Source organism: Anopheles bellator, chromosome 1 (assembly GCF_943735745.2).
Source record: "Anopheles bellator chromosome 1, idAnoBellAS_SP24_06.2, whole genome shotgun sequence".
Taxonomy (NCBI): domain Eukaryota; kingdom Metazoa; phylum Arthropoda; class Insecta; order Diptera; family Culicidae; genus Anopheles; species Anopheles bellator.
The window spans coordinates 40,025,955-40,052,993 of record NC_071285.1 but is presented as its reverse complement, the minus strand read 5'-3'; the positions used below and the strand labels follow the sequence as shown (position 1 = coordinate 40,052,993).

Sequence of the window (27,039 nt, the reverse complement as noted above, 5' to 3'; positions counted from 1 at the left end):
GTTCGATCGCTTTTCCCAACTCCGGTCGCAGTAGGCGTTGTATGTTTTGTTTCTTTAAAGAGGCCAAAAAAGAAACGTTTTGTTTTCGCTCTCTTTTCCTTCACCACGTGACCACGTCACGATTTTGGATGCGCACGGTTAAAAACACGAACGCAAGGAGCCGGTTTTTTGTGTGTCTGCTCTCATTCATCCGCGTGGCGACCGTGTCGTATCTGTTTCACTTTGCCGTCCGCTCACCGAAAAACTAATTAACTTTCACTCGACGCTCCTTTGGCTTCAACGGTGGACACCGAAAACAAAAATGACAAAAAAAGAACGATCGGTTTCTAATTTGGGTGTTGCCACACAACATCCATTGGGTAGTGATCGCGGTGACAGCTCGTCGCCAAGGGTTACTGCGTTGCTGCCTCCAAGACTACAAGACACGCGAGAAGCACGCACCACACAACGCACGAGATTTCAAAGTGTCCGGCCACTTCCGGTAGCCACGGTGAAGGTGAACCGTCCGATTGCACCGTCGCCTGCAGACTGACTGTCAGCCGGCGGCATTAACCAGAGAGCGCCGGTGTTCCGTTTGCTTCTTTCGGCAGTTTGTTGTTCTGTGGCGCGCCGTTCGGGCTCGTGGAGGATGAACACACACCGGCCACACAAAGGCCGGGCGGGAGTCGGAACCGATTGGGGACAGCGAGTTTTTGTGTTTATTGTCGGAGCGAAGCGGGCAGTAACGGGTGGCGTGCGGCGAGTGGAAACCGAACTTCGTAATGGATTTTCACGGTGCTCCGAAAACAGCGAAACAACAAAGCACGCCGGGTGAGAAATTTATCGACGAGCGACGTGTGTCACGCTCACCGCTCAGTGAGTGAACGTTCTCACCGCCACTACAACGAGTGAACCGGTTGCCGGCGTTTCGCGAATCGGTTCGTGGTGCGTTTTCCCAGCACACGAAGCCGGTGTCAAAGTCGATCGCCGGCCGATTGAGGCGCGATTTCTTTATGTTTCCGGTGGCCCCCGAACGGTGCAAAACATTCAGCTGTCTGCTCACTATCGCACACATCCGGTGCTGCTTAGCGTTCGGCAGGTTTATGGTTCCGCCAGGCGGTAAAATAAACAATAATTCAATAAGCTCACTCGGGATGCGCGCAGATCATAATTTATACGAATGCAAAGGGGCCGAAGAAGGGTCTCTGATTCGTAGAGCAAACTATTTGCTTCTTTATTTAATAAGTAGCCGACCCCCAATATTTCGTTCCGTCCAAGGTAAATGTTTGAAAATAGAAGCAAACCCGTGCTGGGTACCCGAAAGTTGCTCTTTTAACACACATGGTTGACTCAAGGACTCAGGGTCGATTTCTACGAAAATGGCCACATCTCGACACGTTGGCCACCAAAAATGATCGAACCGATTGTAGTAATATAATTAGTTAATTATTAATGAACGAAATAAAATGAAGAAAAGAATCTCACCATAGCGATTAACGGAAGTTGATTCGCTTTGTTATCTAGATTAAATACTATTTGTCCTTATTACATAATAATATTAAAAAAATACGATTGTGAACGCGACAATGAAACTGACAATGTAACTGACAATGAAACTACACAAAACATTGTTAGGAAAAACATTCATAAAATGTGTGTACTTTATTATTTGTCATAGCGACCAATTTTGTTTCGGAGTTGAATCGAGTACTTTCGTACTTTAATTGAACTTTCGACTTTTAAGAAAACCTTCTATACACTTTCACGTTCTTTGTGCCTTTCAGTAACATTCTGAGCACAGGCTTCTGTAGGCTTGAGGTCTATCACAAAATGGTAATTAGTAGAACCGGCCTACCGGCCGACGTGTCTTACTACACTCAGTCTACGGTCGACCGGCATTCTTTGTTAGAATCTTGCTCGTAGCTGAGAAGCTGGCAATAATGGGCATATTTCTATGCAAATAGTGAAGCCATCGTACGCCCACCTTGTGGTTAATGAGACAGGGCGATGTTCAATCAGGACGCTCCGGCGACGCTGTTAATCAACTCTAGATCGATTGTATAAATAGCAATAGCCACACGTGTTTTGCCGGCGGGGACCAATAGAAAGCGGAGCCAATTCCTTTTGAATTTCGCATGAATTATAATGAATGTGCTTCATCATCTTATGCACAACAGTGGCAGCAGTGTGTGAAAATCAAATTTACTCACTTTTCTTGAGTAGCGGTAAATACGGGCTAATAGTTCATTCCTACCAATCCGGGATGTACACGGTCCGGTATTTCTTGAAGCTCCCCATTTTTCATCTACCGGGAGCAAAGGAAACATAATTTACTTTCCCGTCGGTGCAATTTTGCAGCAGATTAGATTCCGTTCGATTTGCACCCGTTTCCGGGCGGTCTGGTTCCGTGGAACGGCCATCGTGTCGCTTCGTGTTTGGGAAATCGTGTCATCGCGCCAACGGTCTATCGATTTCCACATCACCAGACACTGCTGCTGCTACTGTTGGGTTATACTTTGTATGTGTGGATGAAAGGATTTACTTTCCCGCTCGTTGCTCATTTTATCTGACTTTACCCTTTGGCAGGAACGGGGCCAGCAATGCGGAGCGGAGCAATGTTGCGTTGAGTGTCGTACAGAGAGTAAACATTTTAGGAAATCCCTACTCCCGACCAGACGAGGTGTCTCCGGTTGCTCCGCCAGAGCCAAAGCGCAAGGAACGATAACGGAACCTTTATGCACCGCACGCAGCGGAAGGATTCGAACACTGGACGCTTAATATTCCGCGTCTACGACAGCTGATCCGATAGCAAACAGCGTGAAGACATCCATTGACCGGGTCCAGTTTACGAGCTCGTCCCGTTCGTCGTCTTTTAAGAAAACGGTAAAATATTTGTCGCCCGGTTTTGAATGGCTCTCTGTCTCCAGAATCCAGACTAAACACACACAGCTTAAGAAACTACCGTCGGGCGGCCCCGAAGTTGCTGCTGTCCGCACGAACCCAAACAGGACGAACAGTCTTCCGGCAACGGCGCTTACTGGCCGTTTGACTGACGCGTCGAGCATTTCCGGACACAAAGGACACTTCGCCGGGACCTTGTCTGGGATCGGTTTGCGGAAGGTCACGCAAACAAAGAATCGATGCATTTTGGTAGTCGCACCGGTTCACCGGAATGCAGCGGTAGTCGTCCTCGTTCCGGTTTGGTCGATTTTATCGGCCTGGACAGGACCGTCGCGGACCAGAATGGGGTACGACCTTCTCAAAAATATGCTGACGCTCTGTTTGGTTAACAAAGCATCATTGCGGGCGGCGAATACCGAACGCCCGGTGAGCTATGCTCGCCGCCGGCCGGGGATATTGCTACGGGACGGTGGACCGGCTGGACGGTTTTAACATTGAAATCCCCTGTTTACGGATCGTTAGATGGCTTGGGTCGCGGGTCGAAAACACAAAAACGCTTTGTCTGGAAGGTGCAAACTGTGGGACGGTGCAGCACCATTGCATCCAGGCATAAATCGCCGTAAATGCGGTATAAACGAGTATCGTAAAATGAATGAGTAACCTCACCGATTATTTATGCAGCAAAACGGCGTCCGATGCGTGGGTCAGTTATGACGACGAAGGTAAAGCATTTCGCATTTAAAAAGGATTCGTTTCAGCATTAAAGTCTTCGAGTAGTATTCAACATTCAATTTCCAAAAAAACAATTACTGTCCATGTTACTCATATAGCAAATAATACGAAATATTTAAATAAACGAAACAATACCACAAATTTTAATCGAAACTAACTTAAAACCGTAAAAGTTCATGCTGCAAGCAATAAAGGAATATTCAATACACTCTGCGTGTTGTTTCGCTGCTCGAACTATAGTGGCCCTTATGGCCTTTTGGAGAGCATAACAAAGGTTCTTTCAATTTAACTATATTTCACTATGAGCCGTATGCCGTTTTTAAAAATCCTGCCTCAGAGCCACAAGTGCAATTGTTGATGGCGTGGTGCTTTCGCCATCCTCAGAATATTAGAAATAGGTAGATTGAACATTTTTACACATCGATCAGCACATTTTGCGACAAAGATACCCTACGGGTGTGGGTTTCGGGAAGGAAAGGTTCAATTTCCTCCCCCATTCTGCTGAATTGACGTGCATCGGCAAACCTCATCTGCATTGCAAATCCTGCAGCTGCTTCGGCGCTGCTTTCTGCCCATTTTTGAACAGGATCCTTACCAGGTTCCGCGCTTACCGTATCGCTTCGAAGGAGGATTAGTACCGAGCAGCAGCCCGGAATTTCTGTTCTAATGCGGGGAAATGCATCTCCGAGCTTCGCCGGTCCCAGCGTCCACGGTCACGCCATGAAGGGGTTGGGGACGAAAATCGCTACAAGATATTTGGCCAAGACGTGGAATTTTATTATCTCCGTGATACAAGTGTGGGCTCCGAGTTTACCGAGATTGGAAAAGAACGGCGGTCGTAAAAAGGCTTCGATCGTATCCGGTTCGTCGGACCACCGGAAAACAAACCGGAAAGGCACTTGCTATCGGAAAGGCAAACTTTTATGCGAAAGCATAGTGCCGAAACAAAAACAGGAGGGCCAAAGCAGGGACAGTGTACGACATAAACCTTTAGGATGTCAATTATGAACCGGCCGTTTTGACCGAAACATTCTGCGTTTGTTAACACACGTCGAAAGAGGCGAATCGAGTCAGAAGCCTTTATTTTTAAGCAACGGAAAGTAGTACAAATTTTTTGTTTTTTGATTTTTCAACAGAAAATGTTTTGCGAAAAAGTTTATCTTTTCACGTCCCATTGGTTTCGCGCGAGTAAATTAGGGTTATTGAATTTGCCAGGTTCCGCCACTGATTCAAGAGTGTTTTTCATTCACACAGATTACTGTTGTTTGCGCCATTTAATTTCCCTTTTTCTCATCAATTTATCGATTTCCCGTCCCGTCTGTCCCTCGTTCAACCGGCGATGGGCAGGGGAGCATAGAAATAACATAGTTTCATCCATTTATTATCATCGCTCCATTAAATGTCACTCGCGTAGGAATCGATTACTTTCTCCGGCTTCGCTCCTCGGGGCCGAAGTCTACGCCAACGCGTCGGGCTTGTGGCACAATAAATAGCATAATAGTGCCACAGAATTGCTGGTGCCGTGCATTGCATGGCCGACCAACACGTCCACCAAACAAGGTAGTGCATGATACTTCAGGAACATCACCCACGGAATGTACGATTGCGCTGCGCTACGCTAATAACTGGCACCGTTCTTCGAAGCCACAAAATGAAACCACAACCAATGTACCGTTTTTTTCGGGAAAAGTCTACGAAACTCTCGGCTATCGATTGTGTCATCCGAGCGTAGACCCTCTGCTGCGAGTGCAATTCATTGCACTTTTTATACAAATTTCATAAATCCGAAATCCAATCAATAACGCACGTGGGCAGGATCAAACCGGCCCCTAGGCCTCAACCCCTGGCGCAAGAAGGCCCATTTCAATATGGTGGGCCACGTCAATTGTCCAGCAATGTTCATCGCACACCAGAAAACACCCTCAGGCATTGCGCAGGATACCCCAATCCTTTCCGTGCTGCGGCCATTATAACTTAATAATTAAATATTGTATGGAATATGGTGCGCAACTTATCAAGATGAGAAGTCCTACAAGACCAAACAGAAGTCCAGAAGGCGCTTGGCACCGAAACTGAGTCCAACATTTGAAAGCGACCACAAACTGATCGCTGCTCTGATATTAATCTAGCTCGTATGATGACCGAACACAAAGGTAGTAGCTGTCGTTAATTTCGAATAATTCGATACAAAAACTCCACCAAGCAGGATGAGGACTAACATGATTCCGAAAGGTCGAAAGAATGTCGATGATCATTCTCATGAAGGAAACCTAATCTTCAAGAACCGGACGATCAGTGTAATCGATAGGATGTTTTATATTCTTATCCCCTATTTTCAGCATTAAGTGAAGAATATACATAAATCAATATCGTCAGTAAATATGTCTTAATTCAGGGTTGTAGCCATAATGACCTAAATGAGTTCCTTGTGACTTGTGACAGTGACGAATGTTCACAAAAATCCCCTACATCAAAATTTTTTTTATCCACTATCCATTTCTTTCACGAAAGCTCTATTCCTGTATCTGTTTAATTTTTTACCAACTCACAAATCAACAAATAACGTCATTCCAACTAAGCGAACTGTCTCTGCAGTGTGTTTGGCACTGTATTGGCACTATGAATGGTTTCCTTTAATAAATCAAATATTTGCATCGATCAACAACACACAAACACCTCGTGCCAACCTGGTGTTCCGATAAGCAAATGAGCCGGTTTCTGGCAATACAGCATCTAGTTGAGCCTTATCTTGAATTGCGGTTTCGACTCGAGGTTAGACTTCTCGCCAAGCCCCGCGGGTTATTAATCATAGATATGAGGCTTTCTGGGGAGTCGGTTCATTTCAGTAAATCATAAATGTAAATCCTGTGTAAATTTAAATCTTGTTAAGCATCTCAGCCCAGGGTAGAGAACCGAGGGTTGATCGGTTGACCGACGAAGTTAGTGAACTAGTAGTTACACACCAGATAGTAGATAATCCACGGCTCTCGTTAACCCTCTGGTAGGGTCCCATTGTATGCCTCCATAATGAAGCCATAAAAGATTCATTAGCTGGTGGCTTGCTTTCGGACCACATACTCACCCCTGATAGTGGTCGGAATAGCTATCAAGATATGTGTTCGAGGTGTTGTGATGCTCGTTCCAACACCTATTGATGATCGAATCAAGGATTGGGGCTTTAAATTATTTATGATGTGTCAATTCTCAGAAATCGTAGCAATCGCCAGATTGACATTGCTCCAATCAGCGCAGTTAACGAAGCGATAAAAACGATGCAAATCAATTATTTGGGTCTCAGGTGCAATATGGATGAATATTTTATCTTATCTACGGTGGAGTTTAGGGTACGGACGAGATGGACTCTTCTACGGAGCAGAGCCCAGGGTAGAGAGGATTGTACCCGGTGGTGCATCCCGAGACCGTAGTGCCTCGCACGTAGACCGGTTGGCCGACGATGTTCGTGAACGAGTAGTTGCACACCAGATAGTAGGTGATCCAGAGGCCATCCTGAACCCAGTTCTGAATCGCGCATCCCATCCTCCAAGCCCGATCGCTCGCCATTTGCGTAAAGTGGCCGATGGCTGGCCTATAACAGTTTGGGGTGAAGAAGAATCGTAAAATAGTAACGTGTGTCCGACGCTCCCGTTCCGTTACTTACCCTTGGTGGTTGCTGGGGTAACTGTCGATGTGGGACGTCGAAGTGTCACGGTACTCGTTCCACCAGCCACTGACGAGCGAATCGATGATAGTCTCGACGGTTATGGTTTGACCGTAGAACTGCATGATCGCCAGGTTTTGTCCTGCCCACCGGAAGTCGTCCGTGTTGCGGCATTGATCGTGAGCGAACACGCAAGATCTCGCGTTGTGGCCGGCCTGGGAAGCCAGCTCGTTGTCCCACACGAGCGTGGCCATTCGACGTGCCGGGTAAAACGGAGCAAGACCACCGTTGGCGATCGTCGACCGGCGGTGATTGTGAAGCTGCAGGAGATGTGCCTGAAGGCTCGCAGTCATCGTCACTGGAGCAGCGGCCATACCAAAGCAGCTCGGACCACCGGTCAGCGGTGGAGGATTGCAGCCTACATTGGGCACTCCGGATGGGCAGAGGTTCGCGGTACAGTAGTCGATAGAGTCGATCCGACTGAACACTCCGATTAGCGAGAGAAGGGCTGGGGAATGTTAATTTCACAACGAATTAGTAACCAGTACTAGAACTGGTGTGACGAAAATCGCTACCTAACACGAAACCAAACATTTTGCAGATTACACTCGACGGTAGGTCAACGATACAATGTAAATCACACAGTGCGCTACAGGGTATTTATACTTTCAGCAAAGATACGGAAATCGAAGCAGCTACTTGATGGACCAAGGGTTAACGCTAATCGGTACTGCGGTAATAAATCGATACCGGAGATTACTAGATTTGGTTCCACAAAGTGCGAATTTTGATGCTAGGCACACGATGTAAGCATACTTTTTATCTAATCTTTTCCATTGATATTTTTAGCTTGTTTTATCCTTTCTTAGAATTTAGCTAACTTTTTTAAATCAACACCGCGGTGCCCGGTAGATCAAAGCTATGGTTACTTTGATATATTTTGTACTCAGTTAGCAACGTTTGAAATCGACGAGGCGGCTTAGCAGGCCTCGAAAAATCATTGCTCTTGCTTATTCTCTAAGCGGCCATAAAGCTGTCAACTAACCTGCCTCAAAAAAGTTGTTGCTCATTGTCTTAGCCTATGATAATAGCATTGAACAGTTCCCCTTTGTGTAGCATTTTCCAAATGGAGCGTTCAGTACGTAAAGGATGGCTTTTCGGTTCAGTAGTTGCTAGGCCCGGCGCTTAACAGTGCTGACATTTGTAGTTTCTCCTCGAACAATCAAGTGCTTCATGAGCTCCATCTCTTCTGGTCTTCTTCCCGAGGTAAAGAGTGTACAAGGGTTGAGAAAGGTCGTGCGTAGCTTCTCAAGGCAGAGGTTAGTATGGGCCGATCATAGTAGCCTTCAGATCATAGTTCCCTAACGCTTCCTTGACCGCTTTTTTCTAGTGAATGGCTTTTCCGAAAACAACACTCCATTTCTCCGTATACGAGGCGATTGAAGTAAATAACACGACCCGCACACACCGAATTAAACGGTAAGCGATTTCAGCAGACAAACAAGCAGTGTTTTGATAGGCCGTCCCATCTGGAAACGAGGTAGAGCCTTATTTACTCACTTGTAATTCAAATTTAACGCTGACAGCCCGAGTGTGGCCGCCAAACAATTGTCACCACATTCGTTGGGTGGTTCCGGAAAAAGGTTGTTTACCTTCTAGCGATATAAAACATCCCGCTGGCTGGAGCTCTCATGCTAAACTGGTTTTGGACTTTGTGACAAGAGGCTACACAGGTGAACGAGCTACGATGGCACGCTGGGTTTTCGGTATGTATCACTGGCGCATCCTGATCCGGAACCTCCGTTATCATTAAGCCACCTTTTCCAGCAACACTCGCAATGGTCTTCTTTGGGGCCTTGGAGGCCCAAGACCTCTGCAATCTTCAGAGCTGCGGAGGTAGGCAAAATGTAGGTTGTAATCCTCCGCCACTGACCGGAGGTCCATCTTGCGCCGGCAAAAGTGCAAGTGTCATCACGATTGATGACGCGTTGAAGAATCTAATCCTGGACCGACACAACAGCCTCCGATCGCAGCTGGCTTCGGGTAACCTGACCGGGTTTAAGGCAGCCGTCCGCATGCCGACGCTGGTCTGGGACGCATCTCTGGCCACTCAGGCCGGGAACAATGCTCGATCCTGTAATTATGCCCACGACGCATGCCGCAACACGGCGACTTATGCTTGGGCGGGACAAAACCTGGCGATGAAGTGGTACTACGGTATGACCATCAGTAACCAGGACCTCGCTAAGAGTGCCATCGATAGCTGGTGGAGTGAGTATAACGTAACAACGCAGGCCCAAATCGATAGCTACCCGTCCACTAGCGTCAAGTAAGTTGGAGGATACTCGCTGGCGTGGAAATCACCACAGATTCGCTGATCTTTCTTCGTCGATCGCTCTCGATCCTTAGTCCACCTATTGGACACTTCACGCAGATGGCCAGCGATCGGACATCCACGATTGGGTGCGCTATGCAGAAGTGGTTGGATGGCCAGTATACGTCCGTCTACACGGTTTGCGACTACTCGGTGACCAACGTCGTCAGCACGGCGGTCTACAAGACGGGAACCAGTGCTTCGAAGTGTACCAACAAAAACACCCAATATCCAGGACTGTGCGCCATCGGTGAGAATGTTCCCGCGACACCGAATTAGGAAAGAATAGTGCATTGCGAGTTATCGATCGGGTTCGGCATTTAACTACGTTTGAAGTAATAAAAGTAACACACGCGCAAACTACACTCCGCCGTCCATTTCCTAAGATGTAGAGCGCATTCGCGGCTGCTCTGCTCGCAAGTGTGCTCTAGTTTAAACAGCTGTACCGGTGAGATACGTTTCCAGAAAATTGAGGGGCATTACCTGGAACGTGCTGCATAATTTACGATGTCCGTTATCGTCAGCGTCTCGGGCGAAAGAAATGTCAACGGAACAGGGTGTTAGTGAGTGGGAAATTCAAGCTCCGTTTCGTTAATTATCTATTGTGTTGTTACTTCTGGGTTACAATGGGCTCAGGGACCATTACAGTCTCCAGTATGTTGCTTCCAAATACAGTTCGGATACCTCAGCAAATTGATGATCAAACAGTCCGCTTGTCTCAATCGGTTCTTCCTGATTTAAAATTGACAAGTTTTCTGAACTCTCAACGACTTCGAACAAGGGGCGACAATTGATTACGTTACCTTCGATGTAGTTACACCGGCGCCGGTGCGGATGTTGATTATGTTGCAAGGGCAAACAATATCCCACGGAAGCAACCGTTGCAACAGCTGAGAGCGTGTGATCAGCTTGGCAAACAGCGATTAACTTCTGATACACACGCAGTAATAATCCCTATAAAAAGGCGTCCCATCGGGAACGTGACCAACAAAGCCGGAACAATGGTCTCCTGGATTACTCTCGCAGGTAAGCAACGCTCGAAAGCCCCGCGGAACTAGACTGCTCTAACGGAACTCGCCTCCCAGTGGCCACGCTGGTCGTGCTCGTGAAGATGGACGTTACGGGCGCTTGGGGCTACAACTACTGCACCACGGAGGACTGTCACGCACCGGGTGAGCACGTCGGCTGTCGGCCTCCGTCGTCCTGGGGCGGCGAGACCTGCAAGCGCATGACGAAGCCGCGCAAGGTCCACATTTCGAACGACCTGCAGCAGTTCATCTTGGACGAGCACAACAAAAACCGTTCCCAGCTGGCGCTGGGCCGAGTGTACCGGTTCAAAAAGGCCCAGAAGATGCCCACTTTGGTCTGGGACAAGGAGCTGGCTACGTTGGCGGATTACAATGCGCGCTCCTGTGACTACGGGCACGACCGGTGCCGCAGCACGCAAGAGTTCCCTTGGGCCGGCCAGAACATTGCCATCACGCGATTCTATGGCTACAGTTTCAGCGATCGGGAGCTAGTGACGCGTTTCATTTCCGGCTGGTGGTCCGAGTATCTGGACGCGCGGCCTTACCAGATCACCAGCTACCCGGAGAATTACCGGGGGTGAGTAGAGGCTGGGGTGGTTGACGCAAGCCAGCAGTTGATCATTTTTCCGCCACCTTTCAGCCGACCGATCGGACACTTTACGCAGATCGCCAGCGATCGGACAACCAAGGTCGGGTGCTCCATGTGGTCCTGGAAGGACGGCCAAATGGACGTGTACTACTTCGTGTGCAACTACTCGGTGACGAACATCATCAGCCGCTCGGTTTACCTGGAAGGACAAATGACCGGGTCCAAGTGCCAGAAGGGGTTGAATCGGAAGTTCCCGGGACTGTGCAACGTTGGCGAGCAGCCCCGTTCTACCTCTGACCCATAGGCTGTGGACTGTGACTGGAACGACGAAATAAATACGTACTATAAGTGGTAGTAGTAGTAGCGGTAGTGACAGCACCCTTGTTAACTATTATTTAAAATCCCATCCCGAAATATCCCAAATCAAGGATCCGTTAGGTTATTAGAGATGTGACACAGTGCATTGCATCGTGGACAAGAGTGATGGTCCCTAGTTGTCAAGAAGCCACAGCAGCCGGCGATTGAATTGGGAACGATACCATTCCTCCAGGACTGTCGAAATGCTGAATAATTTGTCAAGCGGAGCGCGCCCGAGACGCGACACAGCTGACACACGATGTTAACAGCAACCGTCTGGCGAGAAATTAATCGATGGACCCGAGCAGTTTGCCGACATCAGCATACGCTGGCCGCTGGCTCGAGCTGTCCAGAATGTTTCGAGAAAAGTTCCGACACGGTACCTACGGCACTGGACATAAATCTGACGGGGTGCAGTCCCGATTGTGTGGAGATTTGCGCCGAGCCATTTTTGGGCAAGTCCCACATCAACGACATCTCAGGGTACAGTGGTGTGCGTCTGGCAGGCAGACACCGGCACCGGCTCGGTACAAGGAAGGAAGATAATTTATTCGCCAACGAGAACGTTTTCCCTTTATCGTCTCGCAGCTCCCGCACCCCACACTAATGGGAATCGTTCCGGTTTTCACGTTGAAAAACGGGAGCAACCTCAGCAGCAGCGCAATTGGCGTTCCAGGGCCACCTGATGGAACGATTTATGGGCGACACACCGGGGGCAGCGTGGAACGGATTTGCCGGCGTGCTGCTTCCGTTTGCGCCGTCGTACAGGAAGTCGACGAACGGCACGACAAACTCCACAGACATCCACGTACACCGTACGCCGGGTCTTGGCCGCTCTGGCCCGACCTGGGCGGACTCAGACGTTAGTTGACGCATTTTTTTTTTACTTTCCGATTCGGTTTTTTGCGCCCAGAGTTTCGTGCTGGCCAATCGTACACACACACACTATCTTACACTCTCCGAGGTAAGGTCCTGGCCGCAGGACGGGGTGCCGCCGCCCGCCGTGTCTAGACGGGCGCAATTTCGGGGACGAACGGGAATGGGCAATCGAAAAGTGAACTTTGCCGTCCGACGTCCTGGCAGGATGGTGAGAGTTAGTTTCGCTGGCGTCACCCACGGTCCACTGTCGGATGGTAATCGGATTTATCTCCGAAACTGCATCGATTACGGACGTAACTACTGTGAACACTGACTGACCGGGCTGACTCGGGGCTGATCGTTTCGAAAGAAATTGATTATGGCGAAAACTTATGGACGCGAGATTAATCAACAGAAAATATTCATCTTATGGAACTGGCGGTACTGGGGTCAGTCTGCTCCAACGGAAACAAAGAGCCCACCGTTTCGCCTGGTTCTTGGCCACGAATCCTCTAATGGACCTGCAGAATGTGAGCGTCATCCGTTGTGTGGAACTTATAACTTCAAACAAACTCCAGAGAGACAACTCGCGGCGGTCCATTTTACCCACCCAAAGGACCGACTCCTGAGGTGCTCGTCGGGAAGTGTAGCGAGTGAAATTAAATGCACCCAACGCTGGTCCTTCGACAGCCTGGACACAACCTGATAATGCAGACGAACGTGGGCGCGAGAGCGATTAAAAGCCCCGCACCCGGGTTCCACAACCCGGCCCGGTCGTTTTGCGTTCGGGAAAATTGTCGGCCACCGTCGGAAAACATTTTCTCCGCAAAAAGGCACACATACAGCCAGTGGAACACCGTAAAACTTTGCCGCCACGACGGTGAAGACTTCCGGTGTACGGGTTGGCGTTGTGGAAGCCGACCGCAAACACGGATGCAGTTTTGTTTAAGCCTTTTCCGATGGAGGACGGTTCCGCCCAACGGGGGAACAAAGACGTCAGGTGAGGCAGCGAATACTTTGGGGAAGTAAAAGTTGTCTGTCTACTTCTTGGGATGGCAGCGTGTCCCCATTTACGGGCTGCATTCTTCTGCAATGCTCCAGTTCTCCGGGTGTACGCTCAATCTCCGGCCGGTCGATAGTGCGCGCCATCGTAGCGCAATCGTTCGGAAGCAATGCCACGACGGGCGGAACTCGACCGTTTCGCTCCTTGCGAAGGCGGAAGCCGTCAAACTAACGAACGCGATTTGCTACTCCGATACATTGGTTTGGTGCACAGCCAGCCATTGTCCTCGCGTGCGGAGGATGCGTCTTCACCGTCTCCGCCGTCGATGTCTGGGTGAGAAAAGTGTTGGATTCTTGTGAACTGAGGTGCCGTCGTTAAGTGGTTGATGATCGTTTCACGCCATGTGGCGCAACGGAGCGGATCGTTAGTTTGGAGTGCCAGCGGCGTATTAAGCTCTCACCGCCTCTAGGCGCTCGAAGTGTGTAATGTGAGCTTTATGGTGGACGAACGATTATTTTATAGTCCTTACTCAACGTGATTATTCGGTTGGAATTATGCATTTCAAATTCAGATGCAATTCGGCTGTGCAGCTAAATTTGAGACGCTCAAGGAAATTGTGGCACAACGCTACCACACAATACGCGATCCGGATTATCTGTAATATTCTTGGCAGAGGCAGTTGTATTGTTTATATATTTCTACGGGGTTATCCATTACGTAGTTTCGAAATCACAGGGCAGATACTTTACAGTTTTTGAATGTATCTGTCATATTTGGAAATGAATCGCATAGTAACAGAACAATGTACTAATATTATTGAAACTTACTACAAAAGTGGGGCTAATTTTTTTCATTAAAATTGTTTTCATTGACGAGGCACATTTTTCGCTTGCCAGCTACGTAAACAAGAAAAAGTGACTGAAAAGTACGTATTATCGTTAATTCCGAGCGATACCGTCAGATGATAACGTTTTTTTTCTGGCCAGCAATTAAAGATATAGACTTAGAAGATATTCATCTTGATCATACGATTTAACATCGTTGATTTTTTTTTCTTATGAGGCTAAAGCTCATGTGTATGCTGCCTGCAACTTTGGAGCATTTAAAAAATTACATTCGCCAACTTATGAGCCGAAATGTACAAAAAAGGCATTTAAAATTTACCTCATCAGAATCGATTGGTGCCATAGATCCCGAACAGGCCATCTGGACAAGCTATTGCATTTTACACATAATGGCAATGTACAAACTTTAAAATAAAAAACCCTTAAAAACCTAAGTTTATTTTACACGTTGTTTTTATAAAGTTCTTATTTTGTAATAGACAATAAATAACTATTTATTATAATAAAAAATGTGAATTTATCGAATGATAAATAAATTGATTCTACAGAATAAATGTTTCTTTTAGCATGCGATTTATTGATTCAATTCAATATTGAAGCTTTTTTCTGATCCGAAATTAGAAACCTTTTGTTTGCAATTAACTTACCCAAACACCCTAAAAACCAATAATATCAGAACTGAGTAAATGATCGTAGGCACGGCCCTGAAACGTCCTGTTCCAATGTCCAACACACCCAGGAACACGGAAAGCTCAAAGCTCCGGTCCGCTTGCCGCACAGTGCGTGTTGCACGACTAACCGTAAGCTTGAGTTAGCTTCAGGGCGACCGTCGCGCACAGGGTGGTTCCGATGAACACCAGCAAATCCGGCAGCACCGTATCCCCGATGCCTGTCTGGGCCGTTATCAGCACGTCCGGTTCCGGTCGATACTCCGGATCAATGTGACGAGTTTTTACAATATTCGCAAACACTTTGGACGACATCTTGCCATACCGCCGGCGCTCTGGGTCGTTAAAGTCGACGTAGTACAGGCCAAACTTTTGCCTACAGAAAGAGTGAGGCAAACAGTTAGAGTTACCGAATCCACGGCCACGTGTCTCACGGCAGCTTACGTGTAGCCATCGCGCCACTCGAAGTTATCCATCAGGCTCCAGGCGACGTACCCACGGACGTCACACCCATCCTCGATGGCATCCAGCACCGCCCCGAGGTACCCGTTAAAGTAGCTCACACGCTGCGGATCTTTCGTCCCCGCACCCGATCCGATGCCATTTTCCGTTATCCAGATCGCAGGACTATCGTAGCGTTCCCGTATCCAGTTCAGGAGCTTGTGCAATCCAAACGGCACAATCTGTCGCGAGGAGGACGATGGAGATGGGTCTAAGTCCTTCCACGAGTAACCAAGCCGCCTACCTTAATCCACGAAGTTTCTTCCGCCACGGGCCAATCAGGATCGGCGGACGGCACCACGCCGGAGTCATGCTCGAACGAAGGGACGCTGTACTGTGCCGAGTTGCGCTCATCGTTCTGACGCACCAGCACCGTCGTGTAGGTGTTGAGTCCCGCGGATCCGCGCAACTTCCTCCGGTGTGAAGACCGGCAAACGGGATCGGGCGAACCCTTGCGCGGCGCTCAGGTTACCGACGCGATAGCGCATCAGTTCCGGGTAGTCACCGGCCGCGGTAAAGATGGGATGAGCAAACCAGCCCAACTGGCAAGGATAATGATCACAATCCGATTGCTATCGAGCGTGTTCAGGTGACTTACGTGAAACTGTAGCTCCTGCTCGGACGCTTCCAGATCATCCGGGGAACTCGTTTCCGGTTCGGCCCACCGAGCATCGAGCGAAATCCCGATGGTACCACGCTGCTCCGGCTGGAAGGCCTCCCGGTAGAGGTGGACCGCTTCGGCGTGCGCCCGCAGGATGTTGTGGCCACAGGTGTACGCTGGCACCCCAGGGAAGTCGTAGCCCGGGGCCATCTCATCCCGACCGTACGACTGTTCGCAAATGTGCCACGGTTCGTTGATCGTTGTCCACCAGCGGACCCGATCGCCCAGCCGACTGAACACGATCCTCGCGTACTCCACAAAATGGTGCGCAATGTCCGAGTTCATCCAGCCACCCATCTCCTGCAGCCGCTGGGGTAGATCCCAGTGGTACAGGGTCACCATCGGTTCGATGCCGTTCAGAAGCAGCTCGTCGATCAGCTGGCTGTAGTACCGGAGACCCTGCTCGTTCACCTGATTACACAGCCCCGTCGGCATAATGCGAGGCCAGGCGATCGAGAACCGATAGTAATCCACTCCGAGCTCCTTCACCATCTGCACGTCGCGTTTCCACTGGTGGTAACTATCGCAAGCCACGTCACCACTGGACCGATCCGTTACCTTCTCTGGCCGGTGGTGCGTGAGATGGTCCCAGATCGATTCCCCTTTGCCATCCTCGGCCCAACCTCCCTCGATCTGGTAGGCCGACGTTCCTACACCAAACTTAAACCCATCCGGGAACCGACGTCGATCCGTCGTCGATCCGTCCCCAAGGCCGCTCAAGGACGGAAGCAGCGCTACGGGGAAACGTCGAGCAACGAGTTTAGCGTTTGTTTACATCACACTGCGCCATTACGCAATGCGGTGCCGACAGCTTACCGGCAACGACGACGCCGCACACCACCAAACGCTGACATGGAGATAACCAGTGGCGCACCATAGCGCCTCACGGACTGGACTTTGTTACCCGCAGCAAGCACAACGACGACTGACACTCTGGTGGATTGGAACCGTCTGTCCGAGTCGCTCGGTTCGCATTTGCCTTATCATGCGCTCGAGCTATCAGCACGGCTGGGACTCTCGATTGCAGCCAATCTCTCGAGAGGCAGGAGCTTATCGCTCCGAACTCAGCGAAAGCTTGTTTCCGGATTCGTTACCGATTAGAGGTTAGATTCTTTTTTCTGACTGTCAGTTGCATTTTGTCCGGTGATAGGCGCTGACCCGTCGATCTCTCATTAGTACTGTTTACAGAGTCACTTGCCACCGGCTGCCAAGGAAGATTTGTGGTGTTACTAGGTCAAGTACGCATTGAAGTGCAGATTATGCCTGTTAAAATAACGGGCACGGGCTGAGCCAACGAAGGAATCATTTATTGGACTTAGTTTACCATTGAAGAAGTACTTCAGGATGTTAGGTATCGAATCGCTCAACACTTAAATCGCCTTAAATACGCTCAGCAGGAGGTTCGCGAAGCATACGATAATAAGGAGCTTCGAGACGAGCATCACGGCGGCCCCATCGTCATCGGCCTTCGTGCTGGTATCACCTGGCCCACTCGTAGTCTCGACATCGTCCGGCCCCGGAATGTAGATCTCCGGTTCGGGCATATCGTTCGGATCGATGCTCCTGGTGCGCACAATATTCCCGAATGCCCGAGCCGATGACTTGGCGTACCGTGCCAATCCCGGATCGCTGTAGTTGACGTAGTACAGCCCGAACCGTTCGCTGAGACCAGCGCGCCACTCGAAGTTATCCATCAGACTCCACGCCACGTAACCACGCACGTCACACCCATCATCGATCGCATCGAGAATCGCGTTCAAGTAGTCCTTAAAGTACTGTACCCGCCCAACGTCACGCGTTCCACCCAAATCGCTGACCCCGTTTTCGGTCACCCAAACGGGCGGATTGTTGTACTCGCGCCGTATCCAGCTCAGCACGTTGTACATACCGCGCGGGTAAACCTTCAGCCAGTCCGAACCCGTCGAGGGCCAGCGATCGTCCTGGTACTCGATCGTGTTGCGATCGTGATCGAACGAAGGCACTCGCATGTTGGCCGAGTTTGCCTCATCGTTCGCGTACACCAGATTGGTGGTGTACCCGTTGTAGCCGAAGAAGTCGGACGATCCCTTCAGTTTGGCGATCTCCTCCGCGGTGAACTCGGGAAGCCGCGACTTGGCGAAACCCTGTTCCCGGCTAAGCCTGGCGATGCGGTCGATCATCACCGGCGGGTAGTTGCCGGTTTCGGAGTAGATCGGATGCATGTAGATACCGAACTGTGGGTGAGATGTCGTAGAGTGTGATGGCAAACTGAACCCCAGCAGTAACATACCAGATATTGCATGGTCGTGTCCGAGGCCTCCCGTTCATCCTCGGAAATCGGCTCAGCCCACGATCCGTCCACCGTAATGCCTATCTGGCCTCCCTGGGTAGGTTGGAACTCCGTCCGGTACAGTTCGACGGCTTCCGCGTGGGACAGCAACAAATGATGGCTGCAGAGATACGTGTAGATCCCGGGGAAGTCGTAGCCCGGTGCCATCGAGTCGTACTCGTACGGAAGGCGACACGTTTGCGGTGGCTCATTGAACGTGGTCCAAATCTTGACCCGATCGCCAAACGCGGCGAACGCGATCCGAGCGTACTCACGGAAGTGTCCCACGATCAACCGATTCGTGAACCCACCCATCTCCTGCAGCCGCTGCGGTGTGTCCCAGTGGAACAGTGTCACCATCGGTGTGATGTTGTACCGTACCAGCTCGTCGATAAGATTGTTATAGTACGCAATTCCGGGCTGGTTGACCTGGTTGCTGATCCCCGTTGGCAGGATGCGGCTCCACGAGAGCGAAAAGCGGTAGATGTCCACACCAAGCTCCCGGATCATCTCCACATCACGGCGCCACTGTAATACGGAAACGGGGCTCCTTGAAAAAATCGCGGAGATCGCCCTCGCCCTCCGGTAGCACTCACATTGTGGTAGCTGTCACACGCGACATCTCCGTTCGTCCCGTCGGCAATCTTTTCCGGGTGGTTGTGCACCAGATGGTCCCAGATCGATTCCCCTTTGCCGTCCTCATTCCAGCCTCCCTCGATCTGATAGGCCGAGGTTCCAACACCGAACTTGAAGTTTGCCGGAAACGTTCGCTGCGCTGCACCCAAACTGCAATATCACATCCGAGTTCCTGAGTTGAAGTGCTAGCGCAGGCTTAGCTGACCTTACCTTACGTAACACACCGTAACGAAAACGATCAACGAAAGCTTCATTTTCGAAGTACCAAGCGCACAACCCGAATGCCAATTGGTGAGTGGGATGTGGCAATCGGCCCAAAAGGGTGATAAACCTGAAGTGTGGCACCCTTCCCGATGATTGTGCCTATCACGCACGTGTCATCCGCCGTAGAATGCTATCGATAATCAGCTGTCGTGGTTTATTGTCCGAAGGTGTCCAATTCATATGCCAAACTGATGCCCGATAGAGGACGATCCGGGTACTGGTGGTGACTTAATTAAGGAATTCATCTCAGGAGCCTTATCTTTGGTGCAATAATTGATTGCAGGAGCCGTATCTTGGCCACGGGGCTATTGTTTACTTCGCGTCGATGGTAGAAGCAAATGATAGACCCGCACGTCTTTTTATTATCCATCATTTGATCTCACTCATGTTAGTTGACCACTTCCGGTGCCGGAATGTAGACATCAGGATCGGGACGATAGCTAAGATCGATCGCCCTGGTCCTAACGATGTTCGTCAGCACCTTCGAGGACGCCTTTGCATACCGGGTTCGCTCCGGACTTTCAAAATCCACGTAGTAGAGCCCAAACTTTTCCCTGGAAACACCACAGACTTTAAAGCTTGCAATTCCTGACCGACGTCTTCGGGTCCTCAACTTACACGTATCCTGCGCGCCACTCGAAGTTATCCAACAACGACCACGCAATGTACCCGCGAACGTCACACCCATCATCGAGAGCATCGAGCACGGCCTCCAGGTACGAGTTGAAATAGTCGATCCTCAAATCGTCCTTCGTGCCACCAAAATCACTCACACCGTTTTCCGTTATCCACAGCGGCGGATTGCCGTACTCCGTGCGGATCCAGTTGAGCAACTTTCGCATCCCCCACGGAACGATCGTCAACCACGGGGAAGCTGCCGTCGGCCAGCTAGGATCCGTGAACCCGATCACGTTCGTGTCGTGGCCGTGCGAGGGACCATCGGCCGCATTATCGGGTCCATCGTTGGCCCGCACCATCGAGCTACCGTACGTGTTGAGCCCGAAGTAATCGGAAGTCCCGCGGATACGCTCCACTTCGGCCGCCGTAAACGAGGGTAACCGCGACTCGGGGAATCCCTGGGCTGCGCTCAGACTGGCGATACGTTCTCGCATCTCCAACGGGTAGTCGCCGGTCGCGGAGAAGATCGGATTGGCGTACCACCCGAGCTGAGGATCAACCGGATCGTTAGTGAGAGAGGAGCTAACAACATGAACCCGGCGCGAGCACTTACATTGAATCTCAGCGATCGATCAGCCGCGTTACGGTCAGCCTCGGAGTCGGTGGCCGGTTCACACCAGCCCGAATCCAACGTAATGCCAATCTGACCGTTTTGGACCGGTTTGAAGCGATCGCGATACAGGTGAACCGCTTCGGCGTGTGACTTGAGGATGTTGTGCGCACACAGGTACGCCGGAATACCGGGAAATCCGTACCCCGGGGACATGGCATCGTTGGCGTACGAGTTCTCGCACGTTTGCATCGGTTCGTTGAACGTAGTCCAGATCTTGACCCGCTCTCCGAACCGTTCGAACAGAAGCCGGGCGTAGGCCACGAAATGGTCCACGATCAGTTCGTTCGTCCACCCGCCCATCTCCTGTAGCCGCTGGGGAAGATCCCAGTGGTACAGGGTGACCATCGGTGTGATGCCCTGGCGCAGTAGCTCGTCGATCAGATTACTGTAGTAACTGATGCCGGGCTCGTTGATCACGTTGGCGATCCCCGTCGGCATGATGCGACTCCAGCCGATCGAAAACCGATAAATGTCCACACCGAGCTCTTTCACCATTTCCACGTCACGCTTCCACTGGTGGTAGCTATCAGCCGCCACATCGCCGTTGCTTCGATCGAGGATCTTCTCGGGATGCTCGTGGGTCAACCGGTCCCAAATCGACTCTCCTTTGCCATCCTCATTCCAACCGCCCTCGATCTGGTACGAGGAAGTGCCAACACCGAACTTGAACTCGGCAGGGAATTTTCTTTGCCCTTGGGCCACGCTCGCGATCACGAGCACGCTGGGGGAATAGAAAGGATCAGCAGGAATCAAGGAGTGGCGTTGATCACTTACAGTGCGGCGAGTTGTGCCACGCGAACCACCATCATTTATGGCGGCCTTCGTTGGACTGTCAATATTTCGCGGGAGCTTCAGGTAGCTATAAAACCATATCTACCGGGCATTCGTACGGTACTAGATATCTGGCGACTTTTGCGATAGCATAGACAGCAATCACTGTTATCTGTTGCTTTTGCCAATAATCTTTCGCCCTGCACTGGAGCTCCCCGATGGAGCGCTTCACTACTCTTATCACTTGGACAGCGGGCCAGCGTGTGCCTAATCAATGCAATAATGGTTCATTATCCGCAAAACAGGGGCGTCCAACCGGCGTCTTATCGCAAACGGCAATCTATTATACAATCGGTAGGTCGTGCTCCTCAATTGTCATATCTTTATCAGTTCACCTATACGGCGAACGTTAAATGTTACGCGTTAAACGCGAACGTTAACGCGAACGTTAAAGAAATGCTCGAACAGCGAAACGAAGTACATAAAATTGATTTATTATTAGATAATTTCTCAGTTTGTATTCCCTTTGGCACCTTTAATCAGTTTCCCCGGTCAACGCCAAGATCTCACTCCCCGTCAGGAATCAGAATGTCCGGTTCCGGCAGATAGTCTGGATCGACGGACCGGCTTCGGACTATGTTCGCATACACTTTCGCCGACATCTTAGCGTACCGCGGTCGAGCTGGATCCTTGAAGTCCACATAGTAGAGTCCGAACCGTTGCGAGTAGCCAGCGCGCCACTCAAAGTTATCCATCAGCGACCACGCAGTATAGCCTCGCACATCACACCCATCATCGATCGCATCGAGTACGGCCTCCAGATACGAGTTGAAGTACTCCACCCGTTGCAAATCTCGGGTTCCGTCCCGATCACTCACTCCGTTCTCGGTGATCCAGACCGGTGGATTGTTGTACTCGCGCCGTATCCACCGCAGCACGCTGTACAATCCTCGAGGGTACACCTTGAGCCAGGGCGAAGCAGACGATGGCCAAGCAGGGTCGATGTACTCATACACATCGCGATCGTGATCGAACGATGGTTCATTAAAGTGTCCGGGATTGGCATCTCCATTTTGCCACACCATGCGCGTGGTGTACGCATTGAACCCGAAGTAGTCGGATGATCCTTTCACTTTTGCGATCTCTTCCGGCGTGAACACGGGCAGACGTGACTTGTGGAAGCCTTGCCGGGCGCTCAGGTTCCCGATACGCTCAATCATCACCGGCGGGTAGTTCCCGTGGTAAATCGGATGCATGTAGATACCAAGCTGTAGAACGAAGCTCATTACTCAGATTTTTTTCTTTGAAGCATTCTTCGGTACTTACATTAAACTGCATAGCACGTTCGGAAGCTTCCTCATCCGCTGGCGTGTTGGGTTCATTCCAATGAGAATTAGCTACCATTCCGATCACACCTAAAATCAAAATGTTTCGTGGAGTTAAGAAGGAGCGTCTGGAGAGACAAAAGCAGTATACGCACCATTTTGATTGCCCTTGAAATGTTTTCTGTAAACTTCGACAGCATTGGCATGTGCCAGCAGTATGTGATGTGAACAGAGGTAGCTGTACACCCCCGGGAATTCATATCCAGGAGCCATATCGTCCAGCTCGTATGACTCCTTGCAGGACTGCGTCGGTTGGTTAAACGTTGCCCAAAACTTGACTCGATCTCCAAACCGAGCGAAGGCAACCCTTGCGTACTCCCGGAAGTACTCGATAATCTCCCGGTTGGTCCAGCCACCCATCTCTTGCAAGCGCTGTGGCAAATCCCAATGGTATAGGGTCACCATCGGCGTAATGTTATAGGCCAGCAGCCCGTCGATGAGATGGTTGTAGTACTCGATGCCCTTTTCGTTAACATTGTTGCTCATTCCAGTCGGCATGATGCGGCTCCAGGCGAGTGAGAAGCGATAATAATCCACTCCCAGTTCCCGGACCATCTCCACATCGCGTTGCCACTGTACAAGGAGTCCGATCAGTCAAAGTCAGCTGTCTGGCATTATGCTCGTACTACTCACCTGATGGTAGCTATCGCAGGCTATGTCCCCATTGGAGCCATCGGATATTTTGTGAGGCTTTTCGTGCGTCAACCGATCCCAGATCGACTCACCCTTTCCATCCTCGTTCCATCCTCCCTCGATCTGGTACGAGGACGTAGCGACACCGAACCGGAAGTGTGCTGGAAACTGTCGGAGGCCCTGGGCCACTGGAATGACCAAAGCCCTAGAGGAGAACAAACCAGACTCATCACTAGTTAGCACGCACTCCGTTAACTGGCTGTCCCTCAAAATCGTTCGGCTACCCACACGAGGATCGTAGCGTAGATTTCTTTCATCACTGCTCCGAAGCCCGAACCGATCTGTATGAACAGATGTTCTTGCTCGACTCAGCACTGCCCGCTTGGTTATGGTTTCATACACATGTTCCGCTCTCCGACATGCTCACTTGTTCCGCTCCAAAGACGTTCTTCAACAATGCTTATCAAACGCTTCAATCAAGCGAGGGCAACCACATGGAGGCCCATCAATATTTACCCGACCGCACACTCGTCCGCCACCGCGATAGGTTATCTAGTCCGAGTGGCAAGGCGTTAATTTTTAATTTCAATAACACCAATACATCCACCAACGAATGGCCTGAAAAGATAAAATAAAGCATCAGGGCGCGCGTTACCACTCGTCCTTGTGCTGAAGGAGCTTGTATGAGGTACCGTTCGTTTCGGCACCAATTCCGGGGATCTCGTCACTCCTACTTTTTATTAACTCATTTCACTTTACACATTGAAGTCCGGACTTAAGAGATGAAGACATCCTTCCACAGCTGATAATAACTACTTTCAAGTAGGTTTTAGATCGAACTTTTCTCATTTCTTGAACGCTTATTAACACAAATCCGTCAAAGTTAAGTGGGGCCTGATAATGCTGTAGCCATAGTAACGCTTCGCGGTCTATGGAGTTCTGAAGTTGAACCTATTCTCTCGGCGTACAAGACTCGACTGTTTGTGTTATTCACATTATACTGGTTCTTATCTGGATTGATTGGTAGTGGTTGAAGTTCACTTGAAAGTAAAAGATTTCGATTTCGGTGTAAAAATCGGTTCGTCTGACACTGTTACAGAACTAATGTGTTTGATTTCGATGGTTAGAAACGAACTGAAATATGGCTTGGTCTGTACTGCTGTTGCACCATTCTGTGTAGTAACCTTGGCTACTTTGATGGTTGCCACACGATATTGGCATAGAGACGGAATGGTTTGACAGGAATGTACTACTCTTGTGTTTCCAACTCTTTTTTGAGAAAGCACTTTGCGGATCAACAAGACTCAGTTGAGTGACTAGCGTCCGGCCTAAGAACTCGAGCGAAGTCTACGCAGGACGGTTGAGGTGCTACTCTAGGATTCGTCGATGATCCACAGACGTAGCGAATAACTGCCTGGTACCTAAGTCAACCAACAAAGCACAAAATGTTGAATTGTAATATAAGATATGGCAATTTATATTTTTCTTTTGATTTCTTTCTGCTGTCAACGCCAAGACCTCACTCCCCGTCAGGAATCAGAATGTCCGGTTCCGGCAGATAGTCTGGATCGACGGAGCGACTTCGGACAATGTTCGCATACACTTTGGCCGACATCTTAGCGTACCGCGGTCGAGCTGGATCCTTGAAGTCCACATAGTAGAGCCCGAACCGTTGCGAGTAGCCAGCGCGCCACTCGAAGTTATCCATCAGCGACCACGCAGTATAGCCTCGCACATCACACCCATCATCGATCGCATCGAGAACAGCCTCCAGATATGAGTTGAAATACTCAACCCGTTGCAAATCTCGGGTTCCGTCCCGATCACTCACTCCGTTCTCGGTGATCCAGACCGGTGGATTGTTGTACTCGCGCCGTATCCACCGCAGTACGCTATACATTCCTCGGGGATACACCTTGAGCCACGACGAAGCAGTAGACGGCCAAGCGGGGTCGATGTAATCATACACATCGCGATCATGATCGAACGATGGCTCAACAAAGTGGCTCGGATTGGAGTCCCCATTTTGCCACACCAGGCGCGTGGTGTACGCATTGAACCCGAAGTAATCGGACGATCCTTTCACTTTTGCGATCTCTTCCGGCGTGAACACGGGCAGACGCGACTTGTGGAAGCCTTGCCGGGCGCTCAGGTTCCCGATACGCTCGATCATCACCGGCGGGTAGTTCCCGTGGTAAATCGGATGCATGTAGATACCAAGCTGTAGAATAAGGCTCATTCGTTAAAATTTTTTCTTTGAAGCATTCTTCGGTACTCACAGTAAACTGCATGGAACGTTCGGAGGCTTCCTCATCCGCTGGCGTGTTGGGCTCACTCCACGAAGAGTCAACAACCATTCCGATTACTCCTACGAACAAAAATCCCTTTGAGGTTATGCAAGGTAGCCACATTGAACCACAATCACATTGGAGCAGTATACCTACCGCTTTGATAGCCCTGGAAATTTTTTCTATACACTTCAACAGCATCGGCATGAGCCAACAGCACGTGATGCGAACAGAGATAGCTGTACACCCCCGGGAACTCATATCCAGGAGCCATAGCATCCTGCTCGTATGACTCCTTGCACGTCTGTTTCGGTTCGTTAAACGTTGCCCAAAACTTGACTCGATCACCAAACCGGGCGAAGGCAACCCTTGCGTACTCCCGGAAGTATTCGATAATCTCCCGGTTGGTCCAGCCTCCCATCTCTTGCAAGCGCTGTGGCAAATCCCAATGGTATAGGGTCACCATCGGCGTAATGTTATAGGCCAGCAGCCCGTCGATGAGATGGTTGTAGTACTCGATGCCCTTTTCGTTAACATTGTTGCTCATTCCAGTCGGCATGATGCGGCTCCAGGCGAGTGAGAAGCGATAATAGTCCACTCCCAGTTCCCGGACCATCTCCACATCGCGTTGCCACTGAACAAGGACTCCGGTCAGTCAAAGTCAGCTGTCTGGCATTATACTCGTACCACTCACCTGATGGTAGCTATCGCAGGCTATGTCCCCGTTGGAGCCATCGGATATTTTGTGAGGCTTTTCGTGCGTCAACCGATCCCAGATCGACTCACCCTTACCATCCTCGTTCCATCCTCCCTCGATCTGGTACGAGGACGTAGCGACACCGAACCGAAAGTGTGCTGGAAACTGTCGGAGGCCCTGGGCCAATGGAATGACCAAAGCCCTAGAGGAGAAGAAAACACACTCAACACTGTTTAGTACGCACTCCGTTAACTGTACCGATCGGCTACCCACACGAGGATCGTGGTGTAAATTTCTTTCATCGCTGCACCTGAGCCCGATCCGATCTGCCGACGCTCTTGCTCGACTCGACACTGCCCGGTTGGCTATGGTTTTATACACATGTTCCGCTCGCAGACAGCTCCAAAGACAGGCCTCAGCAAGGCTTATCATACGCTTCAATCAACCCAGCAGCCAACGTATGCAGTTAATATTCACATCAACAAGTCATCCATATTAAACAGACTGCACACTCGTACGGCACCGCGATAGGTTATCTATTCCGAGTGGCAAGCCGTTGATGTTTAATTTCAATAACACCAATGCAGCCATCAACCGATAGCTCGAAAGGAG

General features: G+C 50.1%; 6 protein-coding genes and 1 pseudogene across 8 annotated transcripts; 2 read left to right on the top strand and 5 right to left on the bottom strand.

The window, feature by feature from the left end:
- Positions 1-6,951: 6,951 nt before the first annotated feature.
- LOC131215590 (antigen 5 like allergen Cul n 1-like) lies at positions 6,952-8,340 on the bottom strand. Its single transcript, XM_058209982.1, has 3 exons — positions 8,316-8,340; positions 7,271-7,778; positions 6,952-7,198 (listed from the first exon to the last, which is right to left on the bottom strand). Exons 1-3 carry the CDS (start codon positions 8,338-8,340, stop codon positions 6,952-6,954), a joined length of 780 nt encoding a protein of 259 aa, XP_058065965.1.
- Positions 8,341-8,538: 198 nt separating this feature from the next.
- Positions 8,539-9,993, top strand: LOC131206018 (antigen 5 like allergen Cul n 1-like). Of its 2 annotated transcripts, none has more exons than XM_058198368.1 (5): positions 8,539-8,589; positions 8,661-8,749; positions 8,857-9,036; positions 9,098-9,599; positions 9,680-9,993. In XM_058198368.1, the coding sequence occupies exons 3-5, from the start codon at positions 9,018-9,020 to the stop codon at positions 9,921-9,923; spliced, it is 765 nt and encodes a 254-aa protein (XP_058054351.1). In that variant the 5' UTR covers positions 8,539-8,589; positions 8,661-8,749; positions 8,857-9,017; the 3' UTR covers positions 9,924-9,993. The 2 variants fall into 2 exon arrangements, with proteins under 2 accessions (XP_058054351.1, XP_058054350.1); XM_058198367.1 differs by having other exon boundaries at positions 8,551-8,589; positions 8,863-9,036.
- Positions 9,994-10,551: 558 nt separating this feature from the next.
- LOC131206017 (antigen 5 like allergen Cul n 1-like) lies at positions 10,552-11,639 on the top strand. Its single transcript, XM_058198366.1, has 3 exons — positions 10,552-10,670; positions 10,730-11,249; positions 11,313-11,639. Exons 1-3 carry the CDS (start codon positions 10,646-10,648, stop codon positions 11,563-11,565), a joined length of 798 nt encoding a protein of 265 aa, XP_058054349.1. The 5' UTR covers positions 10,552-10,645; the 3' UTR covers positions 11,566-11,639.
- Positions 11,640-14,895: 3,256 nt separating this feature from the next.
- Positions 14,896-17,093, bottom strand: LOC131205842 (myrosinase 1-like; annotated as a pseudogene).
- Positions 17,094-17,524: 431 nt separating this feature from the next.
- On the bottom strand, positions 17,525-19,241 carry LOC131215589 (lactase-like protein). Its single transcript, XM_058209981.1, has 3 exons — positions 19,059-19,241; positions 18,424-18,990; positions 17,525-18,367 (listed from the first exon to the last, which is right to left on the bottom strand). Exons 2-3 carry the CDS (start codon positions 18,970-18,972, stop codon positions 17,525-17,527), a joined length of 1,392 nt encoding a protein of 463 aa, XP_058065964.1. The 5' UTR covers positions 18,973-18,990; positions 19,059-19,241.
- Positions 19,242-19,537: 296 nt separating this feature from the next.
- LOC131206346 (myrosinase 1-like) lies at positions 19,538-21,471 on the bottom strand. The gene is made up of 4 exons (XM_058198870.1): positions 21,428-21,471; positions 20,594-21,374; positions 19,981-20,528; positions 19,538-19,916 (listed from the first exon to the last, which is right to left on the bottom strand). The coding sequence occupies exons 1-4, from the start codon at positions 21,460-21,462 to the stop codon at positions 19,751-19,753; spliced, it is 1,530 nt and encodes a 509-aa protein (XP_058054853.1). The 5' UTR covers positions 21,463-21,471; the 3' UTR covers positions 19,538-19,750.
- Positions 21,472-21,912: 441 nt separating this feature from the next.
- LOC131214988 (myrosinase 1-like) lies at positions 21,913-26,785 on the bottom strand. Of its 2 annotated transcripts, none has more exons than XM_058209348.1 (6): positions 24,135-24,949; positions 23,731-24,060; positions 23,443-23,647; positions 22,905-23,382; positions 22,751-22,839; positions 21,913-22,692 (listed from the first exon to the last, which is right to left on the bottom strand). In XM_058209348.1, the coding sequence occupies exons 2-6, from the start codon at positions 23,757-23,759 to the stop codon at positions 21,991-21,993; spliced, it is 1,503 nt and encodes a 500-aa protein (XP_058065331.1). In that variant the 5' UTR covers positions 23,760-24,060; positions 24,135-24,949; the 3' UTR covers positions 21,913-21,990. The 2 variants fall into 2 exon arrangements, 1 of the variants encoding a protein (XP_058065331.1); XR_009157054.1 differs by lacking the exons at positions 21,913-22,692; positions 22,751-22,839; positions 22,905-23,382; positions 23,443-23,647 and adding exons at positions 25,722-25,810; positions 25,887-26,364; positions 26,425-26,629; positions 26,701-26,785 and having other exon boundaries at positions 23,810-24,060; positions 24,135-25,663.
- Positions 26,786-27,039: the final 254 nt, after the last annotated feature.

Excerpts from the sequence above, each read along its gene's own strand:
- LOC131206018 (XM_058198368.1), top strand. Across the intron at positions 9,600-9,679 it reads TACCCGTCCACTAGCGTCAA|TCCACCTATTGGACACTTCA; the intron begins GTAAGTTGGAGG and ends CTCGATCCTTAG.
- LOC131215589 (XM_058209981.1), bottom strand. The coding sequence starts at position 18,972 with ATGATCCGGGAGCTTGGTGTGGACATCTACCGCTTTTCGCTCTCGTGG. Across the intron at positions 18,368-18,423 it reads ACACGACCATGCAATATCTG|TTCGGTATCTACATGCATCC; the intron begins GTATGTTACTGC and ends TCTCACCCACAG.
- LOC131214988 (XM_058209348.1), bottom strand. The coding sequence starts at position 23,759 with ATGAAAGAAATCTACGCTACGATCCTCGT. Across the intron at positions 23,383-23,442 it reads CCTGCGATAGCTACCATCAG|TGGCAACGCGATGTGGAGAT; the intron begins GTGAGTAGTACG and ends CTCCTTGTACAG. Across the intron at positions 22,840-22,904 it reads TTTCAAGGGCAATCAAAATG|GTGTGATCGGAATGGTAGCT; the intron begins GTGCGTATACTG and ends TTTTGATTTTAG.
- LOC131215590 (XM_058209982.1), bottom strand. The coding sequence starts at position 8,340 with ATGAGCAACAACTTTTTTGAGGCAG. Across the intron at positions 7,779-8,315 it reads CAACAACTTTTTTGAGGCAG|CCCTTCTCTCGCTAATCGGA; the intron begins GTTAGTTGACAG and ends AACATTCCCCAG. Across the intron at positions 7,199-7,270 it reads TACCCCAGCAACCACCAAGG|GCCAGCCATCGGCCACTTTA; the intron begins GTAAGTAACGGA and ends AAACTGTTATAG.
- LOC131206346 (XM_058198870.1), bottom strand. The coding sequence starts at position 21,462 with ATGATGGTGGTTCGCGTGGCACAACTCGCCGCACT. Across the intron at positions 21,375-21,427 it reads GTGGCACAACTCGCCGCACT|CGTGCTCGTGATCGCGAGCG; the intron begins GTAAGTGATCAA and ends CTATTCCCCCAG. Across the intron at positions 20,529-20,593 it reads ATCGATCGCTGAGATTCAAT|CTCGGGTGGTACGCCAATCC; the intron begins GTAAGTGCTCGC and ends GTTGATCCTCAG.
- LOC131206017 (XM_058198366.1), top strand. The coding sequence starts at position 10,646 with ATGGTCTCCTGGATTACTCTCGCAG. Across the intron at positions 10,671-10,729 it reads CTCCTGGATTACTCTCGCAG|TGGCCACGCTGGTCGTGCTC; the intron begins GTAAGCAACGCT and ends CTCGCCTCCCAG. Across the intron at positions 11,250-11,312 it reads TACCCGGAGAATTACCGGGG|CCGACCGATCGGACACTTTA; the intron begins GTGAGTAGAGGC and ends GCCACCTTTCAG.